This window comes from Gilbertella persicaria, assembly GCF_025201335.1.
Source record: "Gilbertella persicaria strain CBS 190.32 chromosome Unknown B0P05scaffold_62, whole genome shotgun sequence".
Lineage (NCBI taxonomy): Eukaryota > Fungi > Mucoromycota > Mucoromycetes > Mucorales > Choanephoraceae > Gilbertella > Gilbertella persicaria.
Window position 1 is genome coordinate 23,438 of NW_026252023.1, and position 15,895 is coordinate 39,332.

General features: G+C 35.8%; 9 protein-coding genes and 1 non-coding gene across 10 annotated transcripts; 5 read left to right on the forward strand and 5 right to left on the reverse strand.

The window, feature by feature from the left end:
* Positions 1 to 63: 63 nt before the first annotated feature.
* On the forward strand, positions 64 to 3,258 carry B0P05DRAFT_641428 (peptidase family M1-domain-containing protein). The gene is made up of 12 exons (XM_051583774.1): positions 64 to 178; positions 230 to 584; positions 637 to 801; positions 851 to 908; positions 979 to 1,078; positions 1,130 to 1,285; positions 1,331 to 1,417; positions 1,474 to 1,565; positions 1,615 to 2,308; positions 2,358 to 2,666; positions 2,718 to 2,879; positions 2,931 to 3,258. The coding sequence occupies exons 1-12, from the start codon at positions 73 to 75 to the stop codon at positions 3,221 to 3,223; spliced, it is 2,577 nt and encodes an 858-aa protein (XP_051430151.1). The 5' UTR covers positions 64 to 72; the 3' UTR covers positions 3,224 to 3,258.
* A 226-nt stretch (positions 3,259 to 3,484) lies between these two features.
* Positions 3,485 to 4,424, reverse strand: B0P05DRAFT_307089 (translation protein SH3-like domain-containing protein). Its single transcript, XM_051573491.1, has 4 exons — positions 4,135 to 4,424; positions 3,990 to 4,085; positions 3,839 to 3,942; positions 3,485 to 3,782 (listed from the first exon to the last, which is right to left on the reverse strand). Exons 1-4 carry the CDS (start codon positions 4,240 to 4,242, stop codon positions 3,503 to 3,505), a joined length of 588 nt encoding a protein of 195 aa, XP_051430152.1. The 5' UTR covers positions 4,243 to 4,424; the 3' UTR covers positions 3,485 to 3,502.
* Positions 4,425 to 4,609: 185 nt separating this feature from the next.
* On the forward strand, positions 4,610 to 5,762 carry B0P05DRAFT_518243 (ribonucleoside-diphosphate reductase small chain; the record flags this gene model as incomplete). The annotated part of the gene is made up of 2 exons (XM_051575721.1): positions 4,610 to 4,809; positions 4,854 to 5,762. The coding sequence occupies exons 1-2, from the start codon at positions 4,654 to 4,656 to the stop codon at positions 5,760 to 5,762; spliced, it is 1,065 nt and encodes a 354-aa protein (XP_051430153.1). The 5' UTR covers positions 4,610 to 4,653.
* B0P05DRAFT_561669 (uncharacterized protein) lies at positions 5,720 to 7,198 on the reverse strand. The gene is made up of 3 exons (XM_051580501.1): positions 6,510 to 7,198; positions 6,161 to 6,454; positions 5,720 to 6,107 (listed from the first exon to the last, which is right to left on the reverse strand). The coding sequence occupies exons 1-3, from the start codon at positions 7,107 to 7,109 to the stop codon at positions 5,823 to 5,825; spliced, it is 1,179 nt and encodes a 392-aa protein (XP_051430154.1). The 5' UTR covers positions 7,110 to 7,198; the 3' UTR covers positions 5,720 to 5,822.
* Positions 7,199 to 8,697: 1,499 nt separating this feature from the next.
* Positions 8,698 to 9,749, forward strand: B0P05DRAFT_307115 (uncharacterized protein). The gene is made up of 3 exons (XM_051573492.1): positions 8,698 to 8,782; positions 8,858 to 9,293; positions 9,339 to 9,749. The coding sequence occupies exons 2-3, from the start codon at positions 9,015 to 9,017 to the stop codon at positions 9,552 to 9,554; spliced, it is 495 nt and encodes a 164-aa protein (XP_051430155.1). The 5' UTR covers positions 8,698 to 8,782; positions 8,858 to 9,014; the 3' UTR covers positions 9,555 to 9,749.
* A 30-nt stretch (positions 9,750 to 9,779) lies between these two features.
* Positions 9,780 to 10,364, forward strand: B0P05DRAFT_479695 (peptide methionine sulfoxide reductase B2, chloroplastic; the record flags this gene model as incomplete). The annotated part of the gene is made up of 5 exons (XM_051575084.1): positions 9,780 to 9,852; positions 9,907 to 9,954; positions 10,004 to 10,084; positions 10,134 to 10,151; positions 10,198 to 10,364. The coding sequence occupies 5 exons, from the start codon at positions 9,780 to 9,782 to the stop codon at positions 10,362 to 10,364; spliced, it is 387 nt and encodes a 128-aa protein (XP_051430156.1).
* Positions 10,365 to 10,910: 546 nt separating this feature from the next.
* B0P05DRAFT_t114 lies at positions 10,911 to 10,993 on the reverse strand. The gene has a single exon. It is a non-coding gene; the product is annotated as a tRNA-Leu (tRNA).
* A 1,041-nt stretch (positions 10,994 to 12,034) lies between these two features.
* Positions 12,035 to 12,854, forward strand: B0P05DRAFT_561694 (uncharacterized protein). The gene is made up of 3 exons (XM_051580502.1): positions 12,035 to 12,088; positions 12,158 to 12,427; positions 12,517 to 12,854. Exons 2-3 carry the CDS (start codon positions 12,390 to 12,392, stop codon positions 12,752 to 12,754), a joined length of 276 nt encoding a protein of 91 aa, XP_051430157.1. The 5' UTR covers positions 12,035 to 12,088; positions 12,158 to 12,389; the 3' UTR covers positions 12,755 to 12,854.
* Positions 12,855 to 13,366: 512 nt separating this feature from the next.
* Positions 13,367 to 13,920, reverse strand: B0P05DRAFT_581837 (acyl-CoA N-acyltransferase; the record flags this gene model as incomplete). The annotated part of the gene is made up of 2 exons (XM_051582140.1): positions 13,367 to 13,739; positions 13,790 to 13,920. The coding sequence occupies 2 exons, from the start codon at positions 13,918 to 13,920 to the stop codon at positions 13,367 to 13,369; spliced, it is 504 nt and encodes a 167-aa protein (XP_051430158.1).
* A 27-nt stretch (positions 13,921 to 13,947) lies between these two features.
* B0P05DRAFT_561698 (uncharacterized protein) lies at positions 13,948 to 14,784 on the reverse strand. The gene is made up of 2 exons (XM_051580503.1): positions 14,364 to 14,784; positions 13,948 to 14,311 (listed from the first exon to the last, which is right to left on the reverse strand). Exons 1-2 carry the CDS (start codon positions 14,751 to 14,753, stop codon positions 14,027 to 14,029), a joined length of 675 nt encoding a protein of 224 aa, XP_051430159.1. The 5' UTR covers positions 14,754 to 14,784; the 3' UTR covers positions 13,948 to 14,026.
* Between the last annotated feature and the right edge of the window lie 1,111 nt (positions 14,785 to 15,895).

The following is a 15,895-nucleotide window of genomic DNA, read 5'->3' on the forward strand; positions in this document are numbered from 1 at the left end:
CAATGCAATAGCATAGGTCCGACAAAGTTTTAAATATAAAAAGGCAATTTTTTCCTCCTTTCTCTTATCAATATGCCTCATAACATTTGTTGTACAAAGCGCGGTAGCGATTCTTTTTTCTCTGCTACAGCCACCAATCACTATGCTCCAAGCAAGGTTATTGAACCTGTCCACCTTGGTAAAAACACGCGCTAAAACCAATGGAGTCGATATTGACTGTTGTTTCTAGATATTGATGTCAAATTTCAGGATCTCTCTACCAAATCTTTTGAAGGAAAAGTCACAATCACTTTTAAGCATACGGGTCAAGGACTGGTTGCTGATAACAAGGAATTGTCGAAAATTGCATTGAATGCCGAAGATTTTGAAAATGTCAAAGTGAGTGGTGAAGGCTTATCCAACTTTTACTATGATGGCCATCTTATCCATTTGTACTGGAAAGAACCCCTTACAAAGCAGAGTGAGCGCAAGGTGACTGTTGAATACACGATTGAAAAGCCTGTTGCAGGTCTTTATTTCAACAAGGATGATGAAATACCAGATCCTACTTCTGCTTGGGCTATTACAGATCATGAAACCGAAAAGTAAGTGTGCTTGATTAGCAGAACAAAAAGAAAATAACATTTGTTTGTATAGAGCTCGTCATTGGTTGCCTACTGTTGATTTCCCAACTGTTCGTACTACCTTGACATGGTCAATTACAGCTCCTCAACAATACACTTCCTTGGCCAATGGTAGTTTGAAAAGTTCAGAAACGACAGGTGAATTTACGACTACTAAGTGGGAATTGGATCATCCTTGGTAAGAATCAATTGAGTGCAGTTTGGAATGATTAACACAACCGAAAAAGTCCTTCCTACCTTATTTGCTTTGCAGTAGGTGATTTTATTGAAGTGGACGATGGTGAAGTAGATGGAAAACCAATCAAGGCAAGTAAAAAAAAGTACAATAGCCCATGGTGCTTAAACAATACATCAGTATTATACTGCAAAGGGATATGAAAAGCAAGATCTTAAGAGATCGTTTGACGAAACACCCAATATGATTAAATGGCTTCAAAAGAAGGTTGGCGTTCCATGTAAGTGTGACCTTGTCAAATTAGAACACGCATGTTAAAATGATTTACTAGTCCCTTGGAGCAAATATTATCAAATTGTTTTACCAGCCATTCGTGGAGCTATGGAGAATATCTCTTTAGTCACTTGGGTTGAGCATTTACTTCTTGATGAAACGCATGCTCTTGAACGAAAGCGCTTAGTTGATACTGTTAACATTCATGAAATGGGTATAATATGAGGATCCAAAGCAAATTTGTACTCAATTTAACTAGGTCATACATATTTTGGTGATTTATTGGTTATCCGCCATTTTGAACATGCCTGGTTGAAAGAAGGTTGGGCAAACTATATTGAATCATGTAAGTGTCAGCTACATTGTCTTTAAGTCGAGTTATTGACTATGAATTGGGTTCAGGTTGGTTACAAGATAACAGATCAGAAGATGAATTCCGGTATGAAATGTTTGATAATGCCACACAATATATTCAAGAATGTGGTTCTTATATGGTATAATAGTATCGTCTGTCTTTCCATGAAAGCTTACGAGTTTTTTTAGCGTCCCATTGTTACTCGTAAATACGATGCTTCATGGGATATGTTTGATATGCACACTTATCCTGGTGGTGCATGGCGTATTCATATGCTTCGTAGACGCTTAGGTGAAGAAGTCTTTTGGAGTGCTGTCAAGACCTATATCGAACGTTTCTACAACAAGACTGTACAGACTTCTGATTTCCAAAACGTTTTAGAAGAAGCTTCAGGTCTCAACTTGACTCGTTTCTTTGATGAATGGCTCTATTCTAAGGGCTATCCTAAGCTTAATGGTAAATACGAGTACGATGCAAATGCTAATCGTGTCAAGATCACGATGACTCAAACACAAGTCAATGCTGCTGAGCAAATTCCTCTTTTTGCCTTTGATTTGGATGTTGTGATCACCACAAATGATAATAAGAAGATCTCTACTGTACTCACATTTGATCAAGAAGAATCAGTAACTGGTTTCCTTTCTTTGCCTGAAGGCCAAAAGCCTAGTCAGATCTCTATTGATCCTGAGGGCAAAGTCTTGTTTGTGATCGAAATGCCTTCCATTGACAGAGATGTCTTGATTGGAACTGCCAAGGACAGTGATAACTTGATGGATCGCATTATGGCTTATGGTGAATTAGTCAAGAGTGGATCAAGACCTGCTTTAAAAGCTGTTCATGAAGCTATTTTGAAGGAACCTTTCTATGGTGTTAGAATACAATGTAAATATTAATAGCCTACAGTGCATAAGATACTCATTGTTTCATATAGGTGCTAAAAGCCTTGCCAAGTTAAACAGTACTTACAGCCTTCAAATCTTGTCTGAATTGTTAGACAATGAAACGGATCCTTTGGCTCTCTTTCTCATCGTTGGTGCTGCTAATATGGTTGATGATCAACTGAGAAACTCTTTGCTTCAGTTACTCAAGAGAGAAAACCTTCCTTATCGTGCTCACGCAGCTGCTTTGATTTCCTTAGCTCAACAAAAGAATCCAGAAGATTTGAAATACCTTTTGCAAGTTGCTAAAGATGATTCTAAGCTTGGTCAGCATGGTATTATTCGTGGTGGAGCACTTAAGGGTAAGAAAGAAAAAAAGAGGGGCTGATAGCAGTATACTTATAATACGACAGCTTTGGGTGTGCACCGTAGTGAAGAAGGTTTTAAATACCTGTTGAGTCGTGTTGGTTATAACAAGGAGCCTCTTCGTGCTAGACCTACTGCAATTCAAGGCTTAATTCTCTCTGCTGAATGGCAATCTGATAGCTTAAAGAAAGCAGCTATTGAAGTGCTTGGTATGTGTATAAATTCAATAGCCATTAAATACTTAACAATCTTTGATGTAGAAACCTTAATTCGTGACCCTAACTCATCTGTCCGAATGACAGCTGCTTCAGGACTTGTTAAACTTAATGCCAGTTCCAAGTATGCAGCCATTGAAGCGACTCGGTTTATGTATCCCAAGGATGAACAATCCTCGCTTAATCGCAAGTTAAATGAATTACGCTTTGGAAATAGTGATGATGCTCAAGACCAAATCACCACTCAAAAAGAAGTCATTGAAAAGCTGGAAGCTCGTTTAAAGAAGTTGGAAGAAAAGTTAACTCTTCAAGAATTGAAAGATACTTTAAAACAATAAAATATTGAGCACTCTTTAGCGCCTTTGATTCATATACTCGCCCAAAAAAGGTGATAGGTTTGACTAAGAGATCGAAAAGAGTTTATCGTTTCTCTATAGCGTCAGAACCTCTTTTCTTTTCCTACTATGGAATATCTCCCTTAGAAAAGTTGTTCAATAGAGGATAAAAACTTCATTTTGTCTATTTTCTTTTTATTTGAATTATATAAATCTGTACATTGAGTTAACTCTCGTCAAAAAATAAAAACCTCATTCTATGCATTTGTCGACTCATGATGGTTATGCTAAAGGCACAATAGGCTTCTTTTTGTAGATGTTTCGAAGTTCTCTGACAACTTCTTGAGGGAAGGGAGGTTGTGAATGATCGGGAGTGTAAGTGGCACTGGTTGCATCTTCAGGAGATGTTGTGAAAAGCTCCTCTCCACTTTGATCGTTGTATTTTCTGACAGGCTTAGGAATTTCAATATCGGTACCTTTGACAAATCTACTCCAGCGTGAAACAATGCGACCATCTGACAAGGTCTCTGTAACCTTACGACGATCAATACGAGTAGGCATTCTAGAAAAAAAAATAAACGTTCAGCCTGTGGAAGATATTGTTTATGCATGACATACTGTGTATCAGGATGAAGTAGCATAATATTAGAGTAATGAATGGGCAATTCTTTTCTGATAACGCCTTCAGGTGCACCAGGTTGCATAGGAACATGTTTCTTGGCCTAAAAAAAGGATTTTAGAAATTGAATATGTACTGAAAATATCTTACAAGCTTCTTTCCTTCGACAATAACGGTGTTTGTTTGGCGGTTGACTGACTTGATTTCACCAATGGTATCTTTGTCTTTACCAGCAATAACAGCAACCTAAAGATATGTATTAGAAACATTTAAAAAAAGGGAGAAAAAGACTTACCTTGTCACCGGTAACAATATTCCACTTTGTAACTTGGTCTTTAGGGTTCACCCATTGGGCTTGAGAAGCTAAACGAGTACTGATACCTTTTGCCTTGAAGCGATGCATATTATTTAACAAAGGTTAAGAAAAAAAGGAAGGGCTTTTAGACAAGGCAAATTGTTGGTACAAGGGCGGCTGTACAGCGTGACTTTTTTTCTTGCCGAACCAAAAGCAAAGGCTCGACCCTCATTAGCTCCCCTGAATGCTTTAAAACTCAGTGTTACCATAGCAATGAGTAGCTTTGTTGATCAAAGAAAATCAGTTTATCTTGAGAGAGATCATTGTCGAATATACCATGCCATTCCAAGGTTGGGTCTGCGTAATCTAAAGTTTATCATTAGTGACTGATGTTTCACATTTTCTTTATAGTAATTGCTTAAATACGCAGCAAAAGAGTGGCATGACGAAAAATAATATAGATCCTTTTTGTCTATAAAATAGATAAGACATTTTTCTTTCTTTTCGTATCAACAAACAATGACAGTCTTTGACGCCAAATCCGAACTCACCACCAAGGACTTGAGAGCTTCTATTCTAAACCGTTTGGCAGGACTAAGCCTAAAACCCGGTGAGGAAATTCTTTTGAAGGAAAATTCAAGGCGATTTTGTTTGTTTCCTATCAAGTTTTACGAGGTAATAGAACATTATGCGCATTAGTAATGTTTATATCCAATTAGATTTGGGAATTTTACAAGAAAGCCGAGGCTTCATTTTGGACAGCTGAAGAAGTTGATTTATCAAAAGATATAAACGATTGGGAAGAAAAACTAAACGAAGATGAACGCTTTTTTATCTCTCGTGTGCTAGCCTTTTTCGCTACCTCGGACGGAATTGTCAACGAAAATTTAGTGAAGAACTTTTGTGATGAAGTTAAAATTGCAGAAGCGAAATGCTTTTATGGATTTCAAATCATGATTGAAAATGTTCATTCGGAAATGTATTCGTTATTGATTGATACATATATCAAAGATCCGATTCAAAAGGAGTTCTTGTTTAATGCAATTGAAACTATTCCTGTCATTCAAAACAAAGCTCAATGGGTGCTCAAATGGATTTCAAACGAGTCTAATCAACCATTTGGCGTTCGCCTTGTTGCTTTTGCCGCTGTCGAAGGCATCTTCTTTTCTGGTTCATTTGCGTCTATCTTTTGGTTAAAGAAACGAGGCTTGATGCCTGGGCTGACTCTCTCCAATGAATTCATAACCCGAGATGAAGGTCTTCATGCAGATTTTGGATGTTTGCTTTTTCAACATTTAGTTCATCAACCTTCCGAAGCTACTGTTTTTGAGATCATATCCGAAGCCGTTAAAATCGAACAGTCTTATTTTAAGGATTCGCTACCTGTCCGCTTGATTGGTATGAATGACGATTTGATGTGTCAATATGTTGAATTTGTGGCTGATCGACTCTTGGTTGCACTTGGCTTTTCTAAACACTATCATACAAGCAATCCATTTGATTTCATGGAGCTGATTTCTCTTCAAGGCAAAACTAATTTTTTTGAGAAGCGTGTTTCTGATTATCAAAGAGCAAGTGTTATGAGTCAAAAAGAGAGTCGTGTTTTCTCTCTTGATGCCGATTTTTGATTTTTATTACAACAATAAATTCAAATATATCTAGCGCTTTAAGCAGTAGTTGATTTAATGTTAAGCAGATTCGGTTCCGTTATTGACAGGTAATGTGGAAGTAGGATATACCATGTTCTTTTCCCAATAAGGCTGGGTTACATTATTACAAGCCAAGGCGGGAACAACATCAAAGACCTTTTGAATAGTAGGTAGCCATCTCTCAGTCATATTGACAGTAGCATGGTTCAATTCGTGCTCAAGAACAATGTGACCGGAAGTTTGGTTACCAGCTTTTTGGTCAGCAATCCATGTCTTGAAGTAACCATTCACAGTGCTTACAGGAAGATCACCACCTCCAGGAGCCTGTCAAGGCATGTTAGTATAAGATAATTAATCAATTATTTAAAGCAACAGACCTTCATGTCCCAATCATTGGTATCTCTATCCCATAATACAGTGCGCATGCCCATTTGCCAGGCAATGGATCTAATTCTATCATCAACATCGCCTTGAGGAGGTCTCCAACATTTGGGTGTGACACCCAGAGTTTCCTTGATGATCTTAAGAGTCCAGTAGAGTTCAGCAACAGTTTCTTCATTTGTCTTGGTAGTCATTGCTGGGTGAGACCAGGTATGAACACAGATATAGTGACCATCGTTAAATCCTCTCTTGGCAGCAGCAGGATAAGTGGCAACATTAGAACCAATATACTATCAAAATAAAAATGAATTAGTTGAGAATTGACGTATAAAAAAAGGACCTTACAAAAAGAGTGGCTTTTTGATTATTGTGGTTCACCAAATAGTTATAGAGTTGAGGTTCAGCCCAAGCGTTTTCAGTCTTTGCATTCTCATCGTAATAAAGATTGAATGGTCCATCATCGTAAGAAAGACCCCATTGATTGTCTTTAAGACAAGAATGATAATCCTCAGGGATTTTAATCTTGGGCTTGACACAGTTTGTATCTGACCACCAACAGTAAGGATCTTTGGGGCCATCTGTGTCAGAGACCCAGTTACCATCTTTTGTTTGTTTTCTGACAGGGGCATTGGGAACTTTGGACCAATCGATCTTAGCAATAGCAGCCTTGACTTCATCAGAATCAGTAGGAGGTGTCTTCCAAGTTTCAGGGTAACCAGATACAGTGTAAGTAGGCAAGGTAGTGCTAAGATTATAAGGGCCTTCGTTGTATGAATCAACTACTCCTGTAGCTGTAGCCATATCACTGGGAAAAACAGGAGATGCTTGAGGAATGTAGCACTTTTTAGTAGAAGATGCATCGGCCGTAGTAGCAGTTGGAGCAGCAAACACTAGCTGGGTTCCGGTGGTAATGAGAACAGAAGTAAGAATAGAAGTAAACTTCATGGTAAAATTGATAGTGAAATTAGAAAAAAATCAATAATAAATCAGAGCTTTTATACTTTTTAATGTTCACATATATCACTCGATCTCTCTATCTATAGCGGCGGAAAATCTAAAGAATCAAAAAAACCACTAAAGTAGCTATAAATATAAAAATAAAATAATAATAAAAATAGAAAAATTATCTGTTATTGCAATGGGAAAATATCCCTAATTTGGTAAAATTATCAGATTACAGAAAATTAAAGACACTTGCTTTATTTCTAGCTTTTTAACGACGATAGATATATCAAAACTAACATAGCGAAGGCTGTTCTATATAAACAGTACCTTAATAAACCGCAATGGCTCAAGAATCCATAGTAGCAAACACAAATAGGGCTTATCTAAGCCTGAATTCTAAAAACAAATCGATGTATGTTATAAAAAGAAGCTTTTTAGAAGCTAATCTTCAACCACCGCATTCAGACAACAGTCTTAATTGACTATTCTCTTCTGCTCGAATGCTATCATCAAAATGAAAATGAAGTAGTATGTACATAGTTTCTAATTTGGCTACTTGAATAATGCTCTATGTGGTCTGTATTGTCCCATTGGCACATTTAAAGACAATCGTTTGACTAAATACATATAGATAGAGATGTTGTTGATTTAACACTCAGCCATCGAATGTAAATGCCAAGTCTTATGTATATATTAAGAAGCGTCAAAGTTTAGCAGTTGACGTCAATATTGTTGTACCACACAAAAAAATCAGTTTAAAGGCACCAGTTCAGTTCTCAAAGAATTGCAATATCATTTCATAATAAAGTAAACAGTGGGACTATGTAAAAGGCTTCCTTCTTGGAAAAAAGGGGGAATGATACTATAAAACCCAGTTATTTGGTTATAGTAAATCTCAAATTCAGAAACACAAACTTATCTTATTCCCAGCGTAAGAACTGAAACAATTACTACACAGAAATTCAACTGATATGTGCAATTACCTTATCAAGCGTCTCGGTGTTAAGAAATGGAAGCAGGATATCTTTTTCATTAAAACTTTCTCACCTTACCTATTGCTTAGGCATTGCATGCACAAAATTGGCCATTACGGCATCAACAATAAAAAAGGGAGCTTGTTCTCTTGAGACTTTACATGGTCAACTGAAATCTCACTATTTGCCATGTTTTAACTTTCTAAACCTTAAGCTACCTTCTGTAGCTCGCGCCATTTCTTTGCAGCGATATAGATAGCAAAAGTATTCACAAATATACCTGGTCTATGCATACTAAAATGGCAGAAAGACTTGAAAAAATAAACTCGATTCTTTATCTTTGTATACAACTTTGGATATTTGTCCCTCATTGTTTGTTTGTTGTTTTACGAAACTAGAGAAAATCGGTTAAGAAAAACAGTATTCCAAATAGGCCATAACATTTTCTTTGATCACTTATTATTGCTTTATAGTGACAGGTAGAATCGCATGCCTCTCTTTACTTGTTCTTTTTTTTTCTTCTTAAAAGAGGGTTATTAGTTTCAGAATGAATTGAAATATATACTTCGTCAAATTCAGGTTGGGTTGTCAACGCTCTGTAAACATGTGGTGATCCACGCTTAATTTGGTCCTAAAAAAAGTGGAGGGACAAGCAAGGCATGACTATGGCTGCTATATCTGTTCTAGAAGTTTTTTATAGTAAGTGCCCGTTATTTGTGAATAGAGAGAAAAACAAACATTTTAACTTTTTGTTTGTATTCTTGCTACACGAAGAGTATGAGCAACAAGAGCCATGTGAGGTAAATCTATAGGTCAGAAAGCGGCCGAATTACAGAAAAAGAAATATGTTGTGTTGTGCCTGATGATTTGACGTGATATAAATACGCTTCAGAACCTCTGCTTTTCTTTACTTCTTATATAGTCTATTATTATGGATCCTTTAATCTCTTATTCCAATGTACATAGCATTATGACTTTCTACACATTATCAACTCTGTTTAAAAACAAATCTTTACCAATAGCAAATAAAGCCAACAAGATTACTACGTCCGCCATTACACCAGCATATACGACTACACAACTCTTGATTCATAATTCCCAACCTTGTACATTTCCTCAACGCATCATTGATCTATCGATCTTACTACAAAATAATTCGAAAATACCCATTTCTTCAACTGGTGTAGGACATCTTACACTCAAAAAATCCGTAAGCACATCCAAAGAGAAAAAAGACTCACCACCAGCATATCAGCCTAAAAGGCCAGCATGGACTGAATCGCATGCCTACATCAGAGGGTTGCGTTCAAACTGCAATAACCTTAGAATGATTGTAGCAGAAGCCAGTATGATTCGAGCCTTGAAGATCACAAGACCGCTAAAACCCAGGCGCTCTTATTTGCACAAGCGCCAAGATGAATTTATTTGGGGGAAATCAAGCTCTCTAAGGGATTGTGTAAATAACAAATAAATGTCTTTTTCAAAACTGATATCATTGATCTAAACTTTCCTTTTGATTGGTGCAAGTTTCAGGGCTCACGTGTCACTCAGATTTCTAATGTAATGCTACGCACAAAAAACAAGTGTTTATTCTTTTTTTATGTCCTTGCGTTCTATTGCAAGAATAACAACTAAACAACTATCTCCTCATAAACCCCTCTTATATAAGCCTATTGCTCTTTTAAGCTTTAAACATATGTCCACAAAGACTGAACAAGAATGGCGAGCTGTCTTATCGCCCGAACAGTTTCGCGTACTTCGTCAAAAAGGTAAATTTATAAAAAAAAACGACTCGAGATAAAGACTGACAATGATGGCTATAGGTACAGAAGCTGCCGGAACTGGGGAATACAACAAGTTTTATAAGAAAGGTATTGTTGTGATATGAAATATATACACTGATGACCTTATCTCTGAAAGGTGTCTATCATTGCGCCGGTTGTGACTCCCCACTTTATGTTTCGACCACAAAGTTTGACAGCGGATGCGGATGGCCTGCATGTAAGTTTTAACATTTATCCATGATACTGTTTTACTAATTGAGTAACAGTCTTTGAAGGCATTCCAGGTATTTAGGTTTATGGTAAAGTATACAAACTAAATGGAATAAATAGGTGCTATTACAAGACATGAAGATGTATCTCATGGTATGGTACGCACTGAAATCTGTTGTGCTAAATGTGGTGGTCATTTAGGACATGTATTCAAAGGTGAAGGCTTCAAAACACCCACTGATGAAAGACATTGCGTCAATAGTATTAGCTTAAAGTTTAATGAATAAAAGACAGTTGTGTGGTCATGAACATAAGAAGAGTAAAAAAAAAAAAAAAAAAAAAAAAAAAAGTCATTTTTTATTCTGGCAAATGTGTAAGATAGCCAATACTTTTACAAATTAGGTGCTTGTTTATTTGTTTGACCAAGGTCAGGTTGTTTGGATGAAGAAACGGATTTCATTTGGTATACAAATTATTTATGCTCAGTCAGTGCGTCATTTATGATTAAATTGAGATCAAGTCTTTTTTGTCTTTTTTTTTTGGGTACAGGAACAGATAGAAAACTACTCGACCTGAATAAGGAAACTCAGAGCAGCTCACGTTACTGTAGCTTATTGGATTTATGAATAGAAAAACCCATCAAACATGACTCATCTGGGTGCAATAGATTTAAAAACGAACTACAGAAGACCTAAAGGGAAAATTAGAAAAACTTAAAGCTTTGGCGAATGTATAGACGCTGAAGAACTCTTTTTCTGTAAAACAATGGAACCAAACATCAAAAACATCAGACAAAACAGATTCAACTTTTCAACAAAGGTAGCAAAAGATACTAGTATCAGTGGGGTTTGAACCCACGCGGACTCACGTCCAGCAGATCTTAAGTCTGCCGCCTTAACCACTCGGCCATGATACTTCTCCTCATTTTATCAAGTTGATATTTCTTTAAGGTTTGTATCCAATAATACAGGTCAGGTGACGATAGAATATTTTCTAGCCAATGGTATTACTGGGAAAATATTCTAGAAGGCAGTGACGTCTGTGTTTTGATATTATAAGTCTTTGATCTTTTTTTTTTATTTCTTTGTTATATGTTACCTGTGTTTTGATATTATAAGTCTTTGATAAGTAACTTATAATCATCAACAACACGGTATTTATATCTTTTCTATTCTATACTAAAATATCTATTCTATCACTAATAAAGCAGGAAGTAATTATATCCTTCAACTTGATTGATTACTTCTTTTTCGACGAATGCCACGCGAGCTTGGCGTCTCCTAAAGGCAACTTCCTTAAGCGTAATAGATTCAGTCTAACCTTCTTTCTTTTCTTGTTCGATATTTGAGGTTTAAACCTTCGCTTATTTGGATTGTAACTATAAGGAAGATTGTACTCAACTTCAATCGGTTGTTTTCGCTCTATGTCGCTTTTTTCTACGACAATTTTGAGAAATTAAATGTTCTTGTTATGTAGCTTAAAAATACTTAGAGAATGGTGGCGTAAGCATCTATTCCGATCCGAATTCATTCGTGTCCGTGCCGCTTCTATACTATGAGTGTACGTAGTAAAGTGGTGAAGCACCCTCTGAGTAATGACTGTTCTTGTTCTGGGTGTTGTAACAGGTGTTGGTGATGATTCTGGTGCGTTCGTGGTGAACATGTGGATTTAAGGACCAACAAGAATACTAGCAAGCAAAACAATAAGCCATCTCTCATTTCATACAGATCATGTATTTTCTCAACAGTGTTAATTCCCATTATTTTCTTATACTCTTTCTTATGCAAGCAAATCAAGATCTTTATTATCTTTACTTCCTTTTTTTTACCCGTTATCTGTCTGTACCTATCTATGTTCTTATCGTTGTATCTTAGTACATTATATTCTTACTATCTAATTCCGTTGAATTGTATAAAAGCTGAATTAGTAAAACCTAATAAAATTATCGAACTTTTCTAAAAGGATATTTTTGAAGGAGATTACCTGAGAATCTGGTGCTATTACATTCGAAGTAGGTTCTTTACAGTCTTTCCTTGGTGTTCGTGTGTAATAAGTGATTAATCGGTTATCTTACTTCTAGAATATCTGCTTCAATTATTCTATAAACTCACATATCATCACTGTCAATTTTGTAATCTTTGCGTCTTATTAGGAATGTTTATAACTGCAATAAGATCACGTGATCAAGAAATACTATTTTAGGCTTGTTCTTTAACTCTTGTTTCCAAAGAAGTACACCCAAAAAGGAAATTATTTAAACTAAGTAGTTTTGATCACTAATCAAAAAAGGAATGCTTTTTATTCTTTAGATTATGTGGGTTATTTATACGCTCTCTAGTTATTTGTACTAGTACGTAATTAGTAATTGAAGACATGAAATATAAAATAATTTACTAAATATAATTGCTAATAACTGACTAATATCAATGTTCTGCTAAGTATCCTTTTTGGTCCTTTTCTTCGTTCTTTGCTTCGTTTTATGTTAGGTGAGAACCTTCTTCTTTTATTTGCGTTTGCTTCTTTTCGGAATTTCATTTCTAGTTCTAGCGGCAATTCTTGCATGAGTTGTGTATTACTTGCAATGTGCTTCGTAATTAATCTCGGCTCGACATTAATGTCATGTGTGCATGTTTGTTTTATGTCGCTTCTTTGTTCTCTTTCGCAATTTTTCTGGTGATTTTATTATGCTAACAAATCTTCAAATTGGAATGGTACATGTCTCTGATGTTCCTTGTTTGTCCTACTTCTTCCGTATTTTGTTTCATGATACACCAAACGGAAAAATTATTCGCGTATTTCTGAAAAAAAGATGTGCGTACTTTCAAAAAAATAAATCGCACAGAAAAAAAAGAACTTTAAAAGGAATAAAAAAAAAGTCATCTTTTATCTTAAATATTATTTTACATATATCTTCATTGTCTTTTGAAGGAATTGTGCCTAAGGTTAAAATCTCTCTATTTGTGTCTATCTCTCTCTATAATTACAATAGTCTTTACAGTCTTCTGTTGTTAATTATTGGTTTATCTCTTATATCTGTTAGTCTCGTCGTTCAAGGTAAACACAAAGGGAAAAAGAGACTTTTTATGGTCCTCTGAGGTCGCTATCTTAACTTCAAAGAATTCGAATAGGAAGATGTACATCAAATAAAATGCATAAAGCTATATTTAGCTAATTTCGTATAAAATATTAACAGTAGGATGAATCAATGCTTTATGTCAAAGCTGTCATTTTGTTGATTAGCCGTAAAGGGAAGTGTCTAATTTTACTTTCTATAAAGGATAACTGTGCTCTATGATTTATCTTGCAAGTTGCGCATCCACATGCGTACATGAGGTGTGCCTGCTTCAATAAAAACTTCATCATCGCCTCGTTCAACAACAAATCCAGCCTTTTCATAGAAACCTCGTTTAGGATGTTGCGAATGTAAAACAATAGTATCAAAGCCATTCTTCTTCGAATAATCAATAAATGCCTCTAATAACCTTTGACCAATTTTGAGGCCACGAGCATTTTGAACAACAGCAAAGCGAGTCAATTTAGCCATGTTTTGATTCTTTGGAACCAGGCGAATTGTGCCAACGTCTACATTTGATTCAATTAGAGTCCCATTTTGGTCTACTTTATCACAAGTAGCAACCCAATGTGTACTTTTGTCATCCAAACTAATCATTTTTTTTTATGAATTTATTTGATTTGTATTTTAAATACATACTCATCTGTTTCTATTGTCGATGAATAACCTTGTTCAAGAACAAATACTTTATGGCGAACAGCATGAGGACGTTCAAAATCTTTTACTTGAACAATGGATACATTGTCATACTTGTATGTGTTAATTGTCATTCTATTTAAGAAAAAAAGTTTTAATAATTGAATGATGTGACTTTTTATATTTTAATATCTTTATTTTACAGATTTTTGTTGTTTTTATAAACATCTAATAACGCAATTATTTGTTACGAGCATAATATTCATAAGCGAGAGAATGGAATTCAGGAGGGAAAGGTGAAGGAATTTCTGAGCGTCCTGGTCGAGAAACAGGTGATCTCAAAAATACAGTTTGACAGGTGTTGTAGTTGACTTCGAGATATTCTGGAACAAACATAAAAGGTTGTGAGAATGGTTTGGGTGTAAAATCTAACTCTTGTCCTTTTTCTCCCTTAAGGAATTGAATAGCATGAGGATCAACTGTTACAACATCACCATCTTTTAATTTGTGAGAAGGATAAGCCATCTACGAGCACACATGAGTCTACTAGACATCTTCTCGAATATATAACATTTACCTTTTTACCATTGACCAACACCTTGCCGTGCACACATAATTGACGAGCAGCGTAAACAGAAGGACAAAAGTTGGATCTAAAGACAACAAAGTCTAAACGACGCTCAAGTTCAGCAAAAGTAAGAACAGCAACAGGAGGGTGAGCTTGGTTGGGATCAAGAGAAGAGAGGACTTCTGGTAACTTGGGATCAAAGAACTTGTTCTTGAATTGACGTTCTGTCACTTCATCACCATGGTAAGCACGGGTTTCTCTTTTAGCAACCCACTTTTGTTGGAAAAGAGTTTTGTTGTTCATGTTGGGAAGTTCCTTTTGAGCAATATTGTACAAATTGTATTTGTTCCAGGACATACGTCCCAACTTTCTGGTCAAACTGTAAATAGGCTTTCTCATGATTGAATATGTATAGAGAGAAAGAAAAGCAAGGGGGGTCAAAAATTCTTTTTTCGTTTTTGGAAAACTTGAATTTTGCGAATATTTTAGTAACTTTTTCCATTTCTGTCATTGGGCACTTCAAAAAAGTTTTTTTCTCTCTATGGGGAAGCTTTGCTCTTGCTTTACTTCAAGCCCTGAAAATGTCATATTAAGATTGAAGGCGTATGGCATACAACAGAAAGAGAAGAGACTATCATTTCTGGGTACACAAATTGATTTCGAAAGGGTTGTGGCTACACTTTATCTGAGAAGAAGTGTTTCATCAGTTTGTTGATGCTTAATGCGTTTTTCAGAAGGTATGCATATAATAAATGAGTTATTTCCAGCCGCAAAGTGTCATTGGTTTAGTCAATGATGATACCAAACTCATCAAAAGAACAAACTGATATGTAGCATGAAGCCCGCTTATACACGCATGAACGTTGTAAATACATACAATCCTGTGAAATTTGGTCAAAATGACCATTCGACCAGAGGGTATTACTCATGAAAACGTACAACTTGACAACCCTTTGATTTTTTTTTGATGCTACGAGACGAAAAATAGGGCTATCGACAAGCTTAGATACTCAAAATGTGCACCAGAGGCCTTAGCTTTTGGTGAATGTGTTTGCTTAACAGTTGTACTATAAAAATGGTACGATATGATAGAAAAACCCTATAAACATTTTTGTGTATTTGCTCAATATTTTAGTGGTAAATATTTTGTGTTCTTTACATTAATAGATTTAGTAAGCAAAGATCTACAACTTTTGCTACAGAAAGTCTAAACCAAATAGGATGTAAAAGTGAACATCAAGATTACGTTATAAAATTACTTGACAAAGGTCCTTAGCTTTAAAGTGCTGACATAATCAACTAACAAACCAAGCAATTTATGGATTTCAGTATCTCAAAGGCATAATTCAGCCACCATTCAAATATACCATGCTCATCACAGTCAAAAAACCTATCTTTGAGCCTGAATCAAGAAATTCTGAAACTAATCTACAGGAAAAATACAATTGGTATATGCAATCGATGGACACAGATCTAGATTTCACGAAAAAGTGCGTCTTTCTTTGAAGCATCAGGTTTTCACATCAATACGAGAAGCAATT